The following is a 22,836-nucleotide window of genomic DNA, read 5'->3' on the forward strand; positions in this document are numbered from 1 at the left end:
GAATTTATAGTCTAGCAGGGAAGGCTGGCATTAACTAAGTGATGACAATTGTAGGGGTCCAGGGAAAACTTTACCTTCACCCTCTGAAGGTTTACTGAAAAATCAACTGACAAAAGGCAGATTACTAGGAGAAAAAACATGCAATTATTTTAATGTGTGTATCATGGGGGAATGGCAGAATGATTACTCAGTAACCCAATAGGGTACAGATGTTTATATATCCTTCATGGGGAAGGGGAGATGGGGGAAATGTGGCAATTTGAGGGATAATGAATTATTTTTAGGGGGATTCAGTGGACTTAGAGAACATATGATGGCCTAAGACAAAGTCTGTTGGCCTACAGAACAGATAATAGTTTGTCTGTCCAGATGTGTTGACAGATTTGTCTCTTCCTGCAATATGAATTAAACTAATGAAAACTCCATGCCGGTGCAGTGGCTCACACCTGTAATCCCAGCCCTTCGGGAGGCCGAGGCAGGCAGATCACTTGAGGTCAGGAGTTTGAGACCAGCCTGGCCAACATGGTGAAATCTCTCTACTAAAAAAAATACAAAAATTAGCTGCGCATAGTGGCACGCACCTGTAGTCCCAGCTACTCAGGAGGCTGAGGTGGGAGAATCACTGGAACCTAGGAGATCACACCACTGCACTCCAGTTTGGGCAACAGAGCAAGACTCCATCTCAAAAAAAAAAAAAAAAAAGGAAAGGACCAGGAGTAATTTTTCCCCGCTTTGGCAGGTCTAGACTTTAAGCAGATAAGGAAACTTCATAGAACAGCTTCATGATGGGGAGGGGGTGGGTAGGAGGGGATAGGAGGTCAGAGAGACCTTGAGGCTGCATCTTCATTTGGTCCAGCATGTCAAAGCATCGTATTTTGGGGTATTCATTTCTGAGTCCCAGCACAATAAAGGATGATAATTATTAGGTAGAGGATGCAACAGGAACATCCGGCTGGGTGAGCCTAACCCAGGGTTGGGGTTGGAGAAATTCTCCCTGAGGAAACAATGTTCTACTTTAAGGAGATAGTATGTTGATTTTTCATTGAGAGTTAAGAGTCCATGGCTTAATGTTGGATGTTGTTGGAGTGTTGGTGTGTGTGATTGCTTCCATGCCTCTCCTCCAGTTGTCTGAGGGCATGATGGTCTTTCTCATCCAAAGCACGTGGCACACGTAAGTGTTCAGTGTTTGTTGAATTACTTAGAATTAAAAGGTTTGGGGCTTCTATATTCAGGATCCTACTGTCCCTAGAAGGTATGTATTTCTAGTTAATGAACAACAGTGACATCTGGTGGTAAGAGTTGGAATTTCACTCCACACTTAAAAGCCCCCTAAATACGCTTGACTTCTGAATCACACAGACAGATTTTTGGAGTGGAAGGAGTATTGGTCATGTAGGCCATGTCTCTTGCCTCACAGACGAGGAACAGCTGCTTGGTTTCAGGGACTTGAAATTTAGGCTGTATCCCCATGTACATCTGTAGTTTATCACATCATAACTACCAGACCAGAACAACACTGAATGAACATAAAGTATTTTAAAGTTCTCGAGTCAGAGTGGAACTGCCAAATATTATTTATACACTTGGTCCCATTTGAAAGCTGTTTGAATAGAATAGGAGAATTTGGAGAGGCAGCTGGGACATGCACCCTGACTGGTTTGCTACTTTTATCAGTGAATGATTTACCTGATACGAGTTCATGGAAGAACTAACACTGCTCATACAATCTAGTTTCCTTGCCTACTTCCCCCTTAGTCACTGAATGAAGCAAAAGAAAGAATTTGTTTTTAGCAAGACAAAAGTTAGAAAAATTTCCCTCTAAATTCAGCAGTAATAAGTGAGTCTACAGTGGAGGCCGGTGTCCAGTTGATCCCCTCAGAGGAACCTAAGAACAGGTCCTTGCAGTAGTATTCTGAGCTTCTTATAACATTGGTGTAGGTCTTTTCCTATCCTGAATATAATTCTGAAGTGTTAGGACTGACTAAAATTTTACCATCACATCTTTGAGTTATGGCCCTTACCTAATCTCACCTTGTCCACAACCATATCTATTGTCTTCCCCACAGCGGCCCTTCCTAGCTCACTCATTTCTGTCAATGGTAACCCCGTCTCCCACTGTCATCCCCTGAGCTCAAACCTCCTGGGCTCAAGCGATCTTCCCACCACAGCTCCCCAAGTAGTTGGACTACAGGCGTGGGCCCCACATCCAGCTGATACTTGTATTTTTTGTAGAGATGGGATTTCACCATGTTGGCAGGCTGGTGTCAACCTCCTGAGCTCAAGTGATCTGCCTGCCTCAGCCTCCCAAAATGCTGGGGTTACAGACGTGAGCCATTGTGCCTAGTGTGTATATATATGTATTTTTAAATTGAGAACAGGCTGGAGTGCAGTGGCATGATTATAACTCACTGCAGCTCTGTCTCCTAAGTTCAAGCAGTTCTCCTGCCTCAGCCTCCTGAGTACTGGAACTATACGCGCACACCACCACACCTAGCTTTTTCAGCCTTTATAGAAAGGAAGCTGAAGAGATTCCCACATACAACTGGTCTTTACTGTGAAAGTGGTAAACTAAATACTATTAAGTGCACAAGGCATTGGGGACCTAGTTAATGAGAGAAATGAATAATTACTAGGATCAGGTGACTCACCCAAATGTTTTGAAAGACTGTGATGTGAGCCAAGAATGGAATTGAGAAATACGAGGGTAAAATACAAATACATTATTAACCTTGTGCTGAAGGCTTGGTGGAGAGCCAGGGTAGATCTCATCTATCAGAGAGGTCCCTTGGAACTAAGAATTGACGAATCTTGGCAGAACATTGAATTTTCTAATAAAGTCAACATGTGATGAGTGAGACCACATCTATACAAACACATCTTAGACAAAATAGTTCCATGGATAAAATAAGATTTACTGTAGCCAAATGGTGTTAAGCTAAACACAAAATGTGCTGAAGGACTCTGGGAGGCTAGTAGCTACCAAAGCCCAAATCCATGGCAAATTGTACAGGCAGAACTTCCAGCACGAAGGGGCTTGAACCTGGAGAAAATGAACAATTTTTATCTATGTAGGGCTCCTGATTGTGAAGTGGAATAATTTAATAAGGCTTAACCCTGTGCCAAAAATATCTCTAGGCAGTTTGTTTCTGTTTGTTCTCAGTCCATGCTCACAATATCTTTCTGATGACTCTTTTGGCTTTGTGGGTGCCTGATGCTGGGAAGGGAGAGTCTCTGGACATGGGTCACAACCCACAGATATAAACGAGAGGCTTAGTGTTCCTGGTTTATGTCAGTTACACGTGACTGGTTTAAGTCTAGCGCCAAGAGATACTCATGGTATAATGACCAAATTGGATTTGGGGCCTGCAAAGGTGAGGTCTGGAATGAGAGCTGTGAAATGGAGAGAACCAAATGAGGCCTTGGTTTTAAGCTGTAGCAAAACTTACTTCCATTATCAGGCAAAACAGCTAAATCTGTAGTAATATATATGACTACTAAAATAATAAAGATAACTTAAGAGAATTTCACATTTTACAAAGCACTTTCGTGACCTATTTGATTATCATGATAATAAAGGTACTATTACTATTTTAAGTAGAAAGTTGAGGTTTGTGATTTGACTAATGTCACAGTCAAAACTCAGATATTCCCACTTCTGACTTTATTCATTTTTGTTTCTCATGGTAAGAGTACCACTGTTTATGTTATGTTTACTTATTTGTGGGAGAGAGAATTTCAGTGAGGGGAAATATATTTGGTGACTATTATCATTGAGATAAATAAGCATGGGTAAAGGTCCCACTTTAAAGTTGGAACTACATGGAACTGTGGGGAGAATCTAATTTAGGGATTAGGAAAAAAAGCCGTTAGACCCACACAAGTATGCGCAGCTGATTTTTAAAACCTTTATTGTGGCAAATATACATATAAAAATTACCATTTTAACCCTTTTTAAATGTACAATACCGTGGAACTAAGTATACTCAAAATGCTATGTAACCATCACCACCATCCACCTCTAAAATCTTTTCATCAGCCCAAACAGAAACTCCATGCCCTGTAAGAATAACTTTTGGTTGGATGGGGTGGCTCCCACTTGTAATCCTAGCACTTTGGGAGGTCTACGCAATTCACTTGAGCCAGGAGTTCGAGACCAACCTGAGCAACATGGCGAAACACCATCTCTACAAAGAATACAAAAATTAACTTGGTGTGGTGGTGCGAGCCTGTGGTCTCAACTACTTGGGATGCTGAGGTGGGAAGATCAGCTGAGCCCAGGTGGTCGAGGCTGTAGTGAGCTGTCATTGTGCCACTGCATTCCAGCCTTGGTGACAGAGTGAGACCCTGTCTCAAAAACAAACAAAAACCCCAGAACCTCTCTACTTCTCCACTTCTTCCACTCCCTAGCATCCTCTATCCTACTTTCTGTCTCTATGAATTTGTTCATTCTAGGTACCTAATATACGTGGAATCATACAATATTTGCCATTTCGTGTCTGGCTTATTTCACGTAGCATAATGTTTTCAAGGTTCATCTAGAATTCAGAATTTCATTCTTTTCTAAGGCTGAATATGCCATGGAGTATATATACCACATTTTATTTATCCATTCATCTGTTGAAGGTTGCTTGGGTTGTTTCTACCTTCTGGCTATCGTGAATAATGCTGCTATGAACATTGGCATACAATTATCTGTTTGAGTCCCTTCTTTATTTTTTATTATTATTTTTTTTTGTAGAGACGAGGTCTCACTATGTTGACCAGGCTGATCTCGAGTTCCTGGCCTCAAGCAGTCCTGTACCTCAGCCTCCCAAAGGGCTGGGATTACAGGCGTGAGCTACTGTGTCTGGCCAAATCCCTTCTTTCAAATCTTTTGGGCATATACTTAGAAGTGGAATTGTAAATCATATGGTAATTCAATGTTTAACTTTTTGAGGAACCGCCAAACTGTTTTCTACAGTGCATATACCATTTTACATTCCCACCGGCCATGCATAAGGGTTCCAAATTCTTCATATCCTGGCAAACACTTGTTATTTTCCATCTTTTGGATGATATCCATCCTAATGGGTGTGAAATGGTATCTCGTGGTTTTGGTTTGCATTTCTCTAATGGTTAGTGATGTTGGGCATGTTTTCATGTGCTTATTTGCCATTTGTATATCTTTGGATTAATGTCTATTGAAGTCCTTTACCCATTTTTGAATTGGGTTTTGTTGAAATAGCTAATCTAATTTTTGACAAAGGTGCAAAAGCAATTTAATGGAGGAAGCATAGCCTTCCAACAAATGGTGCTGGACAAACTGGACATCATACGCAAAAAAAGCAAAAAAGAAACTTGACCTAAATTTCATACCTTTATATAAAAATTACAACAAAATAAATCATGGCCATAAAACTCTTAACACTTTTATAAAAATGGGCGGAAATCTTTGGAACCCAGGGCTAGGCAAAGAGTTTTAGACTTGACATTAAAAGCACAATCCACAAAAGAAGGAATTGATAAATAAATTGGACTTTGTCAAAATCAAAGCCTTTTGTTCTGTGAAAGCCCAAGTGAAGAGGATTAAAAGATGAACTACAGATTCGGAGAAAGTATTTGCAAACCACATATCAAACAATGGACTAGTATATAGAATATATAAAGAATTCTCAAAACTCGACAGTTAGAAATTGGGCAAAAGATATGAACACACACTTCACCAAAGAAACTATACAGATGACAAATAAGCACATGAAAAAGAGGTTCAATATCATTATCTGTCATGTACATTAGAACCACAATGAGATATCACTACACACCTATTAAAACGACTAAAATAAAAATAGTGACAACATCAAATGCTGGCAAGGATGTGGAGAAATTGGATCACTTAAACATTTCTGGTAAGAATGTAAAGTGGAACAGTTACTCTAGAAAACAGCTTTGGCAATTTCTTCTAAAACTAGATATGCAGTTACCTTACTACACAGCATTTGCACTCTTGGGCATTTATTCCATAGGAATGAAAACTTATGTTCACATAAAAACTTACATATGAATGTTTATAGCAGCTGAATCATAATTGCTCCTAACTGGAAACAAGCCAGATGTCTTTTAGTGAGTAAATGGTTAAACTGGTACATTCATACTAGAACTACTCAGCAATAAAAAGGAATGGATTATTGATACACACAACAACTTGGATTAATCTCCAAGGAATTGTTCTGAGTAAAAAAAAAAAAAATCCATCCCCAAAAGTCTACATGCTGCATTATTTCATTTATATAACATTTTTTATATGACAAAATTTTAGAAATGGAGGACAGACTGGTGGTTATAAAGGGTTAGGGACTAGGACAGGAGGAAGGAGGGAAGTGTATATAGTTATAAAAGCACAACAGAGTTCCTTGTGATAGTAAGTATTTGGTATTTTTTTTTTTTTTCTTTTTCTTTTGAGACAGAGTCCCACTCTGTCACCCAGGCTGGAGTGTAATGGCACGATCTCAGCTCACTGCAACCTCTACTTCCTGAGTTCAAGCGATTCTCATGCCTCAGCCTCCCAGGTAGCTGGGATTACAGGCAAGCACCACCATCCCTGGCTAATTTTTGTTATTTTTAGTAGAGATAGGATTTTGCCATGTTGGCCAGGCTGGTCTTGAACTCCTGGCCTCAAATAATCCGCCCACCTCAGCATCCCAAAGTGCTGGGATTATAGGCGTGCATGAGCCACTGTGCCCGGCCAGTATTTGGTATCTTGATGGCTGTGGATACACAAACTGACATATGATAAATCAAAAGAAAAGTACAGTTAAATTGGAGAAATCTAAGACGAGTAGGTTGTATCGATATCAATATCCTGGTTGTAATATTATACTAAAGTTCTGCAAATATTATTATTGTGGGAAACTGGAAAAGTATACAGGGGTCTCTATTATTTCTTACAATTGCATGTGATTCTATAACAATCTCAATACAATTTCAAATTAAAAAGCAAAATACAAAGAGCAGTGTCCTACAGATACTTCTGGTTAGAGAAACAAAGTGGGCTGGAATCAACAAACATCTGTATACTCTACATGAGGAAATACTGGTGACCCAGATTGGATTCTCCAGCTTCTTGGATGATAAAATGTCAAGCTTATAAACTAAAGAAAATTCTCAAGAGAATTTTGGGCAGAAAAAAGATGGCATGAGAGCCTTACTGGTGACAGTGGAAAAGTAACAAATCTATAGGAAAATCATCCCTGGGTTTGAAAAAATGGGTTACTGCAAAAATGATATCCTTGTCAAAAATAATCCTTGGATTGCTGGAGCAAATGTTACCCCCTTTCCCAAACTTTTTAATACATACATTCTAGAATGTCTGTTCTGAAATTCTCCTGCATCCCTAATTTTCTCACAGCATGTTCATACTTTAATGAAAACCTGGCTTTCTGCTAGGAACCATGCTTTCCAGAAGCCCTCTAAGTAGACCTGGCTATTCCTTTTCCTATACCACATAGTCCTATCGTGGTCATGAGGCAAACGAATGATACTCCCCACTACACACACCATATAAAAAGACCCTAATCCTTTGGGGCTCACATCTACTTGAATCCTACTCTTTATCTTGTCTCTTTGCTGCCACCTGTATATTTATAGGTCTCCCACCCTCAGGTCACTAGGCAGCAACTGGAGACCAATGGAAAAGATCTGTTTTTCCTGTATCAGAAAACTTCGGGTTTACACCTGCAGTGCTGATGGCAGTCTAGTGCCATATATTATGTATGCATGTCTATGGGATGGGTATTCATTCACCTTATGAGGAAAAAAAATAGAAAAACAACTACCAAGATTTTCAAATTATGAAGGCCCGGATAAATATTTGACCAGGCGCGGTGGCTCACGCCTGTAATCCCAGCACTTTGGGAGGCCAAGGCGGGCAGATCACCTGAGGTCAGGAGTTCAAGACCAGCCTGGTCAACATGGTGAAACCCCGTCTGTACTAAAAATAAAAAAATTAGCCGGGTGTGGTGGCGGGTGCCTGTAATCCCAGCTACTCGCAAGATTGAGGCAGGATAATCGCTTGAACCTGGGTGGTGGAGGTTGCAATAAGCCGAGATCGCGCCACTGCACTCCAGCCTGGGCGACACAGCGAGACTCTGTAGATAGATTAGATTAGATAGATAGATAGATAGACAGACTGACTGCCTCCCTTGAACCATCTTTCCTAGAAATTTGCCTCCCACCCCCATATTGCCCTGAAATATAGTAATGTCTTAAATTGGAAGGTGCAGTTAAAAAAAAAAAATGCAAGTGTTTTCCTCTATGAAAATAAACGCTGTTCATTATTTTAAAAATCCTCTAAAATGTAAAAATAAACACAGCACTGCTATTCTACCGGCCAAATATAACCACTTTTAACACTTCTATTTCGGTATTGTTTTAGTGCCAGGTTTGAAATAAATGCAACTTTATTTATTTAGCATTGCTATATTGCGTCCTGCTTCCTTCACTCACCATCATAACATGGCCTTTCCCCACACTGTTTCACATTTTTCAAATATGTCTGAACGGCTACTTTAAATTTCATGGTGAGATCGTTCGCTGTTTAACTCCCCAGCAGGAGAGAGGAATGGGCATCTCTGTACAGAACGTTTGGTCCACAAAACTTTCTAAAAAATATACTCCAGAAGATTTAAAATCTCCAGCGCACTCGAGATGGTGCCCCTTTGAATCCAGCCCAGCGCGCCCTCAGCGCCTCTGTCACTTTCAGAACTCTTGGCGCCCTCTCGGCCCCCGTAGAGACGCGTTGAAAACGCGCGAGTGACGTCGCTGGTTTCCCTGGTGACGGTTTCCCTGGCAGCGCGTGCCGGCGTCCGGAGGAGGTGACCTAGCCGCTGCAGTCCGAGAAGAGGGAAGTGGAGAGAGACCGCTGTAAGTGCCGGGGAGGGCGGAAGGGCCGGGCCGGGCCGGAGCCGGGAGAGAGCCCGCAGCCGCCGGGGGCGCGGACCCGATCCTGAGCGCAACCCCAGCCCGAGCGTGCTGCCACTGGCCGGGCGCCGGGCGCCCGCGAGGACCCCCTCATGGTCTTTTGAATCTTCACACACAGCCCTCTTCTTCCCCAGGAAGACGCTTATTTTCCATGCAGTACATGGGTTAGTGAGGCGCGGAGGGTGGGTCGCCTGCCCCAAAGTCATAGCGTAGATGGCACAGTCAGAACTCGAACTCAGGTCCGCCTGACAAGCGCTGTCTGTTGGGCCTCTGCCGGAGTGCCCTCTCGCACCGCACTGAGATGGGACCCGGCGGCGTGAACTTCCCCATCTCCCAGTTCCCCTTCCAGGCCCAGCCCCCACAGGACTGCTGGGGGACTCGCAAGAGGGAGTTCCCCTCCACGCGCGGACTCCAGCCCGGAGAACCAGAGCATCACCCCGCTCCCATCCCAAACCCATCCCTACGTAGATGCTAGCAGTGTATAGGGCGCCAAACTAGGCATCTGCGGGCGGCTCCCCTACACCTCCAGGCCTTCAGGCTGTTGTTGAGAATACTCGAAAAGAACACAGTAAAAGAAAAGAAGAAAGTGAACCCGGGAGGTGGAGCTTGCAGTGAGCCGAGATCGCGCCACTGCACTCCAGCCTGGGGGACAGAGCGAGAGTCCGTCTCAAAAAAAAAAAAGAAAAGAAAAGAAAAAGAAAAAAAAGAAAAGAAGAAAGAGAAGGAGAGAGGAAGAGAAAAACAATGAAAGAAAGTGGCAGGCCAATGAGGCAAGGGGTCTCAGTCCTTTCTCACTGGTCCCTGTCACCTATGCACTCAACAGCCTGTGGGATCTTGCTGCCTCATAGGACTCCCGAGTGGGTGCCACTCTTCCCACTCCCTGGCTCTAAATCCTACTTGAGCCAAGAGTTCTTTCCATACAGCTCTAGCCTTTATTTTATTATTTTTGATTATTATTACTGGTTTTTTTTTAGACGGAGTCTCGCTCTATTGCGCAGGCTGGAGTGCAGTGGCGCGATCTCGGCTCACTGCAAACTCTGCCTCCCAGGTTCAAGCGATTCTCCTGCCTCGGGTTCTTGAGGAGCTGGGATTACAGGCACCCGCCACCATGCCTGGCTAATTTTGGTACTTTTCCTAGAGACGGGTTTTCACCATGTTGGCCAGGCTGGTCTCGAACTCCTGACCTCAGGTGATCCGTCCACCTCAGCCTCCCAAAGTCCTGGGATTACAGGCATGAGCCACTGCACCCGGCTTAGCCTTTACTTTTAAAAGAAAATTAATAGACTTAAAGCAGATTTCCGGAAGCACTGAACAAAAAACATTTCCTTTACACATTCCATATTCCCGTTTCCTCTGTTGTTAACATCTTCCACATTGCATTGGTATGGTACATTTGTTATCGTTGATACAACTATATTGGTATGTTATTACTAACTAAAGTCCATAGTTTACGTTAGAGTTCATTTGTTGTTGTTGTGTTGTTGTTATTGTTGTTTTGAGACAGTCTCATTTTGTCACCCAGGCTGGAGTGCAGTGGCCTGATCATGGCTCACTGTAGCCTGGAACCTCTGGGCTCAAGCAATCCTCCCACCTTAGCCTTCTGAGTAGCTGGGAACACAGGCACATGCCACCATACCCGGCTAATTTTTTTATTTTTTGTAGAGATATGGTCTTGCTATGTTGCCCAAGTTGGTCTCAAACTCCTGGCCTCAAGTGGTCCTCCCATCTTGGCTTCCTAGAGTATTGAGATTACAGCTGTGAGTCACCACACCTGGCCAGCATTCATTGCTTTAGGTTGTACAGGTCTACAAGTTTTGCTAAATGTTTAATTCTATGTATCCACCATTAAAGTATACAGAACAGTTTCACCTCCCTAAAAACCTCCTAGGCTTTACTGTTCATTCCTCCTTCCCCCAACCCCTGGAAACCACTGATATTTTTCATTTAGAAGGGATTTACAACCACTGACATCTTTTACTTCTCTGTAATTTTGCCTTTTCCAGAATATTATACAGTTTGCATTTATATAGTACGTAGCCTTTTCAGACTGGCTTCTTCACTTAGCAATATACATTTAGGTTTCTTTCATGTCTTTTCGTGGCTTGATAGCTCATTTCTTTTCATCACGCAATAATATTCCCTGATATGAGTGTACCAGGTTATCTGTTCACCTACTGAAGTACATCTTGTTTTTTTCTGATGTTTGGTAATTATGAATAAAGCTATGAACATTTCATGTGCAGGTTTTTGTGTGGCTATGTTGTTCAACTCATTTGGATACATATGATTACTGGATCACGGGGCAAGACTATGTTTAGCTTTGAAAAAGACTACCCAATTGTCTTGCAAAGTGGCTTTTCCATTTTGCATCCCCACCAGCAATAAATGGAAATTCTTGTTGCTTCACATTTTTGCCATCATTTGATGTTGTCAATGTTTTGGATTCTAGCCATTCTAATAGGTATGTAATGGTATCTCATTTTTGTTTTAATTTGCAATTTCCTAATTATATATGATGCTGAACATCTTTTCATGTCTATTTGCCATCCGTGTTTCTTTTTCGTTGAGGAGTTTGTTCAGATCTTTTGTCCGCTTTTTAAATTATTATTATTATTATTATTTTGAGATGGAGTTTCACTCTTATCGCCCAGACTGGAGTGCAATGGCATGATCTCGGCTCACTGCAACCTCCACCTCCCAGGTTCAAGCAATTCTCCTGCTTCAGCCTCCTGAGTAGCTGGGATTACAGGCTCCTGTCACCACGCCCAGCTAATTTTTATATTTTTAGTAGACACAGGGTTTCACCATGTTGGCCAGACTGGTCTCGAACTGCCGACCTCAGGTGATCCACCCACCTCGGCCTCCCAAAATTCTGGGATTACAGGCATGAGCCACACCCTGACCTTGCCCACTTTTTAATTGGGGTATTTTCTTATTATTAAGTTATCAGAATTCTTTGTATATTTTGGATATAGTCCTTTGTCAAATATGTGTCTGGCAGGTTTTCTTCCAGTCTCTATGGCTTCTCTTTTCTTTCATTTTTTTGTTTTTTATTTTTTTTATTTTTTGAGTCTTGTTTTGTAGCCCAGGCTAGAGTGCAGTGGATGGAGTGATCTCAGCTTACTGCAACCTCCACCTCCCGGGTTCAAGCGATTCTCCTGCCTCGGCCTCCCGAGTAGCTGGGATTATAGATGTGCGCCACCACGCCTAGCTAATGTTTGTATTTTTAGTAGAGACAGGGTTTCACCGTGTTGGCCAGGCTGGTCTTAAACTCCTGACCTCAAGTGATCCGCCTGCCTCAGCCTCCCAAAGTGCTGGGATTACAGGCATGAACCACCACTCCCGGCCTCTTCATTTTCTGAGTTTTATGTTTCTCCTAGTATAGATCTTACACATATTTTGTAAGATTTATTCCTAAGTATTTCAATGTTTATGTTAATATATATGGCATTGCATTTTTAACTTGAGTTTTCCATTGCTTATTGCTAGTATGTGGGAAACCATTTGACGTCTGTATATTAACCTTACTTCTTGCAACCTTGCTGCAATCACTTATAAGTTCCAGGAGTTTTTTTTGGTTTTTTTTTTAATAGATTCTTTGAGATTTTCTGCATAGACAATCAGTCATCTGCAACCAAGGCAATTTTATTTCTTCCTTTCCAAAATATGTATCTTTTGTTTCCTTTTCTTGGCTTATTCCATTAGGTAGAACTTCTAGTATGATGCTGAATGAGAGTGAAGGGACGTCTTGCCATGTTCCCAGTTTTAGGGGGAAAGCGTGTAGTTTCTCACCGCTAAGTATGATGGTAGCTGTGTGTTTTTTGTAGATATTCTCAATCAAATTGAAGAAGTTCCCTTCTATTCCTAGTTTACTTAGAGTTTTTATCATGAATGAGCACTGGATTTTGTCAAATGCTTTTTCTGTGTCTATTAATATGATTGTGTGACTTTTCTTCTTTAGCCTGCTGATGTGATAGGTTTACGTTAATTGATTTTCTAATGTTAAACCAGCCTTGCATACCTAAAGTAACTCCTATTTGGTGATGTGGTATAATTTTTCAGATACATTGTTGGATTCAATTTGCTAATATTCTTGGAGAGGAAGTTTTTTTTTTTTTTTGAAACAGGATCTCGCTCTTTCGCCCAGGCTGGAGTGCAGTGGCGCAATCATGGCTCACTGCAGTGAAAGGAAGGTTTGAGAATTACCTTCCTTCCTTTCACTTGACTGGCCAATCGAACTCTTTCTTTGCTGCAAAACTGGCTGTTTTCCATGTATTGGTTTTCTGGACAGCAGGCAAGATAAACCTGTCAGGCTGTTACTTGCTTCCAGCTGCCTCTTCTTCCTCTTCCTTCTCCTTCCCTCTCTCCCACCTCGTCACTCTGCACCTTCTCCTCATGCTGCTTTGTTCATACTCTAGGTTTCAACTACCTGAGGCTCCAGCTCAGACTTCCCTTCTGAACCCCAGACCCACTCAGCATCTCAGCCAGCCAGCTGTCCACCCAGCACTCGAAGTCCACCACCTTGTCTGCAGCGCGGAAAACTGCTCCTCTGTCAGGGCCTGCTCTCTCCCCAATCACTCAAACCCAAACCACCTAGGTTTCTCCCCTCTCCTTCTCCGCATAGCTGCCTTCAGTCCCTTCCATTTGGCAGCAATTCCTGTTCCCCCTTCTCCATCTCCACTGCTGCAGTTTTGATTTAGGCTCACATGGCTTCCCAGAGACCCCCTCCTAACTAGGCCCTTTGCCTTCAGCTCTGCGGAAGGCAAAGGTGATCCTGTGTACACCCTCTGAACATCCCCAGCGCCTCAAGATAAAGTCCAGGCTCCTTAGCTGGGCAGATCAGACCCTCCTTCTGGTGCCTCCCCAAATGTGCCCTGCCCTCTGGCCATTCTGAAGCCTTCATAGTTCCCCACACTCATCACATTCTCTGCACATGTTCTTCTGGCAGGAAAGCCCTCTGCCCCCTACTCAGGCACCGTCCCTTTCCCACCCAGGCCAATTTCTTCTGCATTCAGCTTCAAATTGACTGAGATGCCTGTCTCTCCTGCAGCCTCTCTCTTCCCAGACAGCCTCTCAGAGCAATTAATACCTCTCATTCTCAAACCAGCTTAATGTTAGGCGTACCTGGGAAGCTTTAAAGATACAAAAATAGCCGGGCATAGTGGTACACGCCTGTAGTCCCAGCTACTCAGGAGGCTGAGGCAGGAGAATCGCTTGAACCCAGGAGGCAGAGGTTGCTGTGAGCTGAGATCATGCCATTGCACTCCAGCCTGGGCAACAAGAGCGAAACTCCATCTCAAAAAAATAAAAATAAAAATAGACACCCTGGCCACAGCCCAGATCAATTAATTCCAAATCTCCACTGGCCTCATGAATAGCACAGATTAGATACTAATACTCTGGGGGCCGGTCTGGACCATAGGTGTCCTCTCAGTGCAGACGTTGCTGTCTATCCCAGAGGCTTCACTGGGCCAAGAACACCACTTTTCATACAGTGATAATGATAATTATTTCCATGCATTCTTTCACTTAATCTCACAACCTCCCTGTGAAGTTCGTAAGTATCAGAGTCCCATTTTACAAATGGGAAACGAAAGCAAAGAGGTTAAGTAATTTGCCTGGGGCACAGTGTACATTCAATGAGTACCAGTTCCTCAGTGAATTCAAGTGCAAATTGAGAGTGGAAAAGGAGAAAAGCTTTACAAGTTACTGTATTCATTCATTCAGTGACAATTCTACAAACATTAGTTGAAGGCCTGTTCTGGGCAAGATGCTGAGAATTAGCAAATAAGATATTAGGACCCCTGCCCTTAAGAGGTCTCTTTGTAAAGGGAAGTAATATAAATAAAATAATAGATAATTATAATACACTGAGGTTAAGTTTAGTGATCAAGAGGTGCCCTAGGGATTCTGGGAGTCCACAGGGTACCCTGAGGGGAATCCTAGAGGCTAACTGGGAGTTAATGGGAAAGTAAAGGGCTGGGATGGGGAGGCCTGGGAGGAAGGCCTCCCAGGTAGAGGGAGTGCCTGAAGCCTGCCTGAGATGCCACCAGGCTTAATCCTCAACAGGAGCCACAAACCCAAAGCATCTGCTGTGGCTGATGGGAAATAAAAGTGAATTCAGCAGGTTTAAGAGAAAGAACAACATTTATGTGCAGTGATAATGGGCAGCTGATGAGCCAGCTGCAGCATCTGGAAGTGGCAGGGATGGTGGTTTAATGGAAAGAACATATTGTGCACCAAAGGAACTCTGCATAGCAGCTGCTGTCCATGTGGAACTATGGGCCCAGCATTGCCAGATCTGTAAACTTTTATAAGAGAAGCTGGTGTAAACCAAACATAAAATTCAGAGGTCCCCCAACCATCTGAATGGATTTCCTTCTCAGCCAGTACACTCTGAAGTTAACCTGAAAGACCAGTTCAGGCCTTGATGGAAAGCGGCGGGTGGGACATGCCTCATTATGCCCTCCTTCCTTCTGGAATTCAGGAGAAGTTGACCAACGTTTAATTAACATCAACACAGACCTTAAGTCTGATAAGAAACATTTACAATCTATTATCTCCGAAGCCTGCTACCTGGAGGCTTCATTTGCATGATCAAATGATCTTATTCTAACCTAGACATTCCTTTCTATTTATAGTAACTCTTTGAACCAATTGCCAATCAGAAAAATTTTAAATCTATCTATGACCTGGAAGCTCCCCTCTCCCAACCTTGGAGTTGTTCTGCTTTTCTGGACCAAATCAGTATATATCTTAAATGTATTTGATTGATGTCTCAGGTCTGCTTGAAATGTATAAAACCAAGCTGTGCCCTGACCACCTTGGGCACGTGGTCTCAGGATCTCCTGAGGGCTGTGTCACAGGCCATGATCACTCATATTTGACTTAGAATAAATCTCTTCAGACTGGGCGAGGTGACTTACACCTGTGATCCCAGCATTTTGGGAGGCTGAGGCGGGCAGATCACTTAAGGTCAGGAGTTCAAGACCAGCCTGGCTAACATGGTGAAACCATGTCTCTACAAAAACATGCAAAAATTATCCAGGTGTGGTGGTGCATGCCTATAGTCCCAGCAACTCAGAAGGCTGAGGCAGGAGAATTGCTTGAGCCCAGGAGGCGGAGGTTGCAGTGAGTCAAGATTGCGCCACTGCACTCCAGCCTGGGTGACAGAGCGAGACTTCGTCTAAAAAAAAAAAAAAAGAGTACTTCTCTTCAAATATTTTACAGAGTTTGACTGCTTTTGTTGACACTGGAAATCTGATATTGAAATTGCAATTATTTGAATGTTGGCAACAAATTCAAATCCTAACATAGTGTTCTGTGAGAGCCAAACAAAAATGTCTGTGGGATGTGTTAAACTAACTATAGCCTAAAGCTGCTTTCTTATATATTCTAAGTTCAGCCTAAAGGTTTCTCTGTACATAGTAAACTGTAACCTAACTAGATATTTCAACAGACTGTAACCTACTCTTGTACAAGTCACAGAGTTTCAGCCAATCACAGGCAGCCAGCTATTCAAATTGTATTCAAAAAAGGCAAACAGCCAGCTGTAATCAGTTCAGTTGTTTCTGTACCTCACTTGTGCTTTCTGTTTATCACTTTCCTTTTTCTGTTCATAAATCTTATTCAACTAGGTGGCAGCCCAGGAGTCATTCCTAATCTATTCTGGTTCTGGGGGCTGCTAGATTTGTGAATCATTCTTTGCTCAATTAAATTCTGTTGAATTTGATTTGTTTAAAGTTTTTCTTTTTTTATGCTGGAGACAGGGTCTCACTGTCACCCAGGCTAGAGTGCAGTGGCGCGATCACAGCTCATTGTAGTCTCAACCTCCCGGGCTCAAGCTATGCTTCCACCTTGGCCTTCCAAAGTGCTGGAATTACAGGTGTGAGCCATCATGCCTGCCTAACGTTTGTCTTTTAACAGAGGATATAGCCTTTGGGCCAGCCATTATACTCGCATGTATTGTTTATTACAGTGAAAGAATACAGGTCAAAATCAGCAAAGAGGCACATAGGGCAGAGTCCAGGAGACACCAGGTGCAAGCTTCCGGCTGTCTTCTCCCAGTAGAGTCATGCTAACAGTACTTACTTCTACCAGAAACAATTCATGGCAACTTACATGGAGTATCCCATAGCCAGGGAATCTCCCCTGAGTCTTGGTGTCTAGGGTTTTTATTAGGAGATGGTTACATAGGTACAGTTGACCTTAGTCACTCAGTTTCCAGCCCCCTCCAGCCTACCCCGCACCTGGCAATGAATCACTTTGTTAATTAACATGGACTGGAATGGCCCAGGTGAAGAAAAACACTCTCATCGGGAAGGATGGTCCAAGGGCTCAGAGATTGTCTCTTAGGAGCCAGTCAAAGGCCAAACCTGTTTTTTGGAATGTGTGGGTGTGGACAATACAGGTTTTCTGAGTTAATTCTTTATAGTTATCTTACTGGGCAGAGCTGCCTGGTAAGGAATTTCAACATAACACCAGCTCCTGCTTTTGTTTGACCTTTGCCAAACCCTGGGCTCAGCCCACAGCACATTAAAACCACCTGGGCAGCAGTTATCCCATCCCACACCTGGTCTCCACTCCAGACTAACTTAAATCAGATTGTCTAGGGGTGGGGCCTGGTTATCAGCATTTTTAGATTGTATCCTGGGGATTTGGTATTGAAGCAAGTTTAAGAGTAACTGGGTACAGGCTCTGGGACCACTCCTGTGTGAGAGATGGAGATAAGTATATTGAGAAGGTACAGATAGAGCAGTTGAGGCTGTTTGGGCAGGTAGAGTATTCCTCCTGGAGGGTCAGAAAAGGACCATGGTATTCGTGCTGGGTGTAGGAGGATCAGCAAGATTTAAGCCTTGGAGGAAGAAGGCAGTAGAGGAACAGAGGAGCAAGTCAACACAACTAGCTAGAACTTGGCATTATGAAAGGGGAAACAGGCTAGAAGGACACAGAGGCCACATCCAAAGCACTTAAAGCCATTGGACTTGGCTTTGTGGCTAAGGGGCATCTGCTGAAGCTTTTGCACAGGAGTCTGTCAGACTCAGAACTGTGGTTTAGAGAAACTAGTCCCTCAGCAAATGTTATTCATTTGTTCCCCAAGTGTTCATTCCATGCCGGCTACATACCAGGCCCTGCTATAGGCACTGAGGATACAGCAGTGAACAACACACAGTGCCTGCCATTGTGAAGCTGGTGGGGAGGGAGAGAGGCAGTCAACAAGTAAACAAATCAAAATATAATGTGTCAGGTGACTGTCAGTGCCATGGTGGAAGATGAAACAGGGCAAGGGCATGGGGAGTGAGGGCAGGGATGCCTTCTACAATAGGATATGAGGAGACCTCTGTGATAAGGTGACATTTGAGAGGAAGTAGATAAGGTGGATGTCTGGGGGAAAGGCATTCCTGGGAGAGGTAACAGCAAGTGCAGATACCCCAAGGTGGTTATGAGCCTGGTATCAGTGGGAATGGAGACATGGGGGCAAATTTTAGGACATTTATGGAAAATAAACAAGATTTATGATCAATTGGATGATAGGTAGATGATGTGGCTTGAGGTTGGTTTAAGGCAGGGATGCTTACCACTGGCTACACTTTAAAGTCGTGAGGGGAGCTTTTAATAATTCCAGTGTCTGTGCTCTAGTATTTCATTTATGTGAAGTTCAAACAGACAAAACATCAAGAATGTATAAGAAACTGATCACTCAGTAACAGTGAGTGATTGTATTGTGAGTGTAAATTGTGTTGTCTAATACAATTTTAAAATGGTCAAAAAATGTGAATAGACACGTCACAAAAGAAGATATACACGGCCGGGCGCGGTGGCTCAAGCCTGTAATCCCAGCACTTTGGGAGGCCGAGACGGGTGGATCACGAGGTCAGGAGATCGAGACCATCCTGGCTAACACGGTGAAACCCCGTCTCTACTAAAAAATACAAAAAACTAGCCGGGCGAAGTGGCGGGCGCCTGTGGTCCCAGCTACTCGGGAGGCTGAGGCAGGAGAATGGCGTGAACCCGGGAGGCGGAGCTTGCAGTGAGCTGAGATCCGGCCACCGCACTCCAGCCTGGGCGACAGAGCCAGACTCAGACTCCGTCTCAAAAAAAGAATAAACACAAGACACCAAAAAGAAGATATACACATGGTCAGCAAGCTCATGAAAAGATGCTCAACATAACTAGTCAGCAGAGAAATACAAATTAAAACCACATTGAGATACCATTTAATTTTTATTTTATTTTAATTAATTATTTATATTTTATTTATTTATTTATTTATTTTGAGACAGAGTCTTGCTCTGTCACCCAGGTTGGAGTGCAATGGCGCAATCTTGGCTCACTGCAACCTCGCCCAGGCTGGAGTGCAATGGCTCAATCTTGGCTCACCGCAACCTCTGCCTCCCAGGTTCAAGTGATTCTCCTGCCTTAGCCTGCTGAGTAGCTGGGATTACAGGCCTGTGTCACCACACCTAGCTAATTTTTGTATTTTTAGTAGAGATGGGATTTCTTCATTTTGGCCAGGCTGGTCTCGAACTTCTGACATCAGGTGATCCACCCACCTCAGCCTCCCAAAGTATTGCGATTACAGGCATGAGCCACCATGCCCAGCCTACTTATTTATTTATTTTTTTTGAGATGGAGTTTTGCTCTTGTTGCCCAGGCTGGAGTGCAATGGCGTGATCTCGGCTCACTGCAACCTCTGCCTCCTGGGTTCAAGCAATTCTCCTGCCTCAACCTCCCGAGTAGCGGGGATTATAGGCACATGCCACCATGCCTGGCTAATTTTGTATTTTTAGTAGAGATAGGATTTTATCATGTTGGTCAGGCTAGTCTCGAATTCCTGACCTCAGGTTATCCACCCACCTTGGCTTTCCAAAGTGATGGGATTACAGGCATGAGCCACCACGCCCGGCTGAGATACCATTTTACATACTAACGAGAAAGTCCAAAATTTAGACTGACCAGACTAAATGCTGACAAGGATGGAACAACTGGGACTCCTGTACATTGCTAGTAGGAATGTAAAATGGTACAGCCACTCTGGCAAACAGTTTAGCAGTTTCTTGTGAAGTCAAACATAAATTTACCATATAAAACAGAATTTTCACTTTTAGGTATTTACCCAAGAGAAATAAAAACACACATTCACACAAATACCTTTTTATACATGAATGTTCATAATGGCTTTATTCATAATAGCCAAAACTGGAAACAGCTCAGATGTCAAATAACAGGTGAATGTATAATCAAATTGTTATTTATTTAAACAACATAATATTACTCAGTAATAAAAAGGAATGAGCTTATAATGCATGCAATAACATGGATGAATCTCAAAAAGGTAGTGCTGAGCAAAAAAGGAGCCAGACACAAAAGGCTAACTACTGTATGATTCTAGTTATATGAAATTCCAGAAAAAGCAAAACTGAAGTGAACAAAAGCAGACCATAGTTTGCCTGGGATTGGGATTGGGATTGGCAGGGAAATTGACTGCAAAAGGGCACGTGGAGGATTCTGGGGTGATGAAATGTTCTTTCATGATGGTGGCAGTGGTTTACACAGGTGAATATATTTGTCAAAACTCATTTGTACACATAAAATTGGTGGGTTTTTTTTTTTTTTGGGGGGGACAGGGTCTCACTGTTACTTGGAATGAAATGCAATGGCACAATGATGGTTCACTGCAGCCTCCACTTCCTGGGCTCAAGCAATCTTGCCACCTCAGCCTCCTAAGTAGCTGGGACTACAGGCATGCACCACCACAGCCAATTTTTTGTAGAGATGAGGTTTCGCCATGTTACCCAGGCTGGTCTCAAACTCCTGGTCTCAAGCAGTACACTAGCCTTGGCCTCCCAAAGTGCTGTGATTACAGGCATGAGCCACTGCACCCAACGTGGTATATTTTATTGTACATAAATTATTCTTTGATAGACTGACTAAAAAGAAACCAAACAAAATTAATCTTCAATGGTAGCAGTCAGAATAATGATTGTCTTGGGGGATGATTCACTGGAAGGGGCACAAAGTAGCCTGCTCAGGGACTGGAAATGCCCTATACCTTGATCTGGGTGGTCACCACAGAAGTATATGTCTATGGAAAGATTCACTGAGCTGTATGGTCAGGATTTATGTACTTTATTGCATGTGAATTACACCTGAATTTAAAAAGAAAAAGAAGAAATGATGGCCAAGCCCCATTCCTAGAAACTGGGATTCAGTTGGTCTAGAAATGGTCCTAGGCATTTTTATATAGGAGTTCCTAGGGGATTTTAATGTTCAACCAGAGCTGAGAGCTATTGATTTAAGGGACAGGCAAGAGTCAAGTGTTGAGTCTGAGTAATGGAGACTATTCTGATGCCATGTGCAATCTGTTGGCATGTTCAGGAATTGGGGAGGATGCTCAGCTCAACCTTGGCTTTCTAGTGATCTGAGTTGAGGTTGGGGCTTTCAGGCTTCTGCATGGACATACATGCAACGCGAAGCAGTAAACTTCAGGGTTGGGGCCACAGACAGGGCGGACTGTGTGCTGAGTGCTAGGTGTGGAGTTTGCTTCAGCTCAGGCTTCTTTTCTGATGCTTAGGGCAGGATGGCAGCAGATGAAGCCTCACAGAACATTTTGCGGCTCCAGTTCAAGGCAATGCAGGAGATGCAGCACAAACGGTTACAGAAGCAGATGGAGAAACAGAGGGAAAAAGAACTGAGCCTCAAAAGCAGAGCTGATGACCCAGAGGAGCCCTTGGAGGTCTCAGATGGCCTCAGCCTTCTCCACACAGGGGAGCCAAACTCGAAAAACAGCTTTGAGAAGAGGTAAATGCAAGTTTGAAATCTCTCAGGGGTGTGTGTGCGTGTACCACAGGAGCTATAGCAAAACTTGTAAAATGCAGCTAAAGCGATGGAAGCTTAGAGCCTTAATTATAGCTGCATTTAACAAGTTTTCATACAGCTTCTGTGGTCAATTCATTCTAAATGCTTTATAATACATATTATGATTTATTCTTAACCCACAAATAATTTAGGAGTATAGGGTGTTTTTCTAGTTCCAAACATATGATGAGTTTTGGGTTTTCTTGTTTTATTTCTATTTTTTATTATTGATTTCTTTTTTTTTTTTTTTTTTTTTTTGAGACGGAGTCTTGCTCTGCCGCCCAGGCTGGAGTGCAGTGGCCGGATCTCAGCTCACTGCAAGCTCCGCCTCCCGGGTTTACGCCATTCTCCTGCCTCAGCCTCCCGAGTAGCTGGGACTACAGGCGCCCGCCACCTCGCCCGGCTAGTTTTTTGTATTTTTTAGTAGAGACGGGGTTTCACCGTGTTAGCCAGGATGGTCTCGATCTCCTGACCTCGTGATCCACCCGTCTCGGCCTCCCAAAGTGCTGGGATTACAGGCTTGAGCCACCGCACCCGGCTTTATTATTGATTTCTAAAACAGTCACTTGCCATTAGAGAAAATAGTCTGTGTAATGTTATTATTTAGAATTTGCTAAGATTCCCTTTATAGCCTATAATACTTTTTTTAAGAGATAGGGTCTTGCACTGTCACCTGGGCTGGAATGCAGGATGATAACTCACTGCAACCTCAAGCTCCTGGGTTCAAGCAATCCTCCCACCTTAGCTTCTGGAGTCACTGGGATTACAGGTGTACACCACCATGCCTGGCTAATTTTTTTTTTTCTCTTATTTTTAGAGACAGGGTCTTTCTTTGTTGCCTAGGCTAGTCATAAACTCCTGCCTTGGCTTCCCAAAGTGCTGGGATTAGAGGCGTGAGCCATGACACCCAGCCCTGTAATATATTTTTATGCATGTTCCATGGATGCTTAAAAGAAATATGAATTCTGAGTGGATTTTTTTTTTTTATAACTCCCTATTGAAGCCAGCTAATGAACAACATTG

General features: G+C 43.2%; 1 protein-coding gene across 1 annotated transcript in view; it reads left to right on the forward strand.

Annotated features, from left to right (window-relative positions):
• Positions 1 to 8,799: 8,799 nt before the first annotated feature.
• CCDC13 (coiled-coil domain containing 13) overlaps positions 8,800 to 22,836 on the forward strand; it is a 64,796-nt gene continuing 50,759 nt past the window's right edge. Inside the window, exons 1-2 of the mRNA XM_025374877.1 lie at positions 8,800 to 8,898; positions 21,530 to 21,756. Coding sequence (XP_025230662.1) covers positions 21,536 to 21,756 — 221 coding nt within the window. The 5' untranslated portion in view covers positions 8,800 to 8,898; positions 21,530 to 21,535. The remainder of the gene's footprint in view (positions 8,899 to 21,529; positions 21,757 to 22,836) is intronic.

This window comes from Theropithecus gelada, chromosome 2, assembly GCF_003255815.1.
Source record: "Theropithecus gelada isolate Dixy chromosome 2, Tgel_1.0, whole genome shotgun sequence".
In the NCBI taxonomy this organism is placed as follows: Eukaryota; Metazoa; Chordata; class Mammalia; order Primates; family Cercopithecidae; genus Theropithecus; species Theropithecus gelada.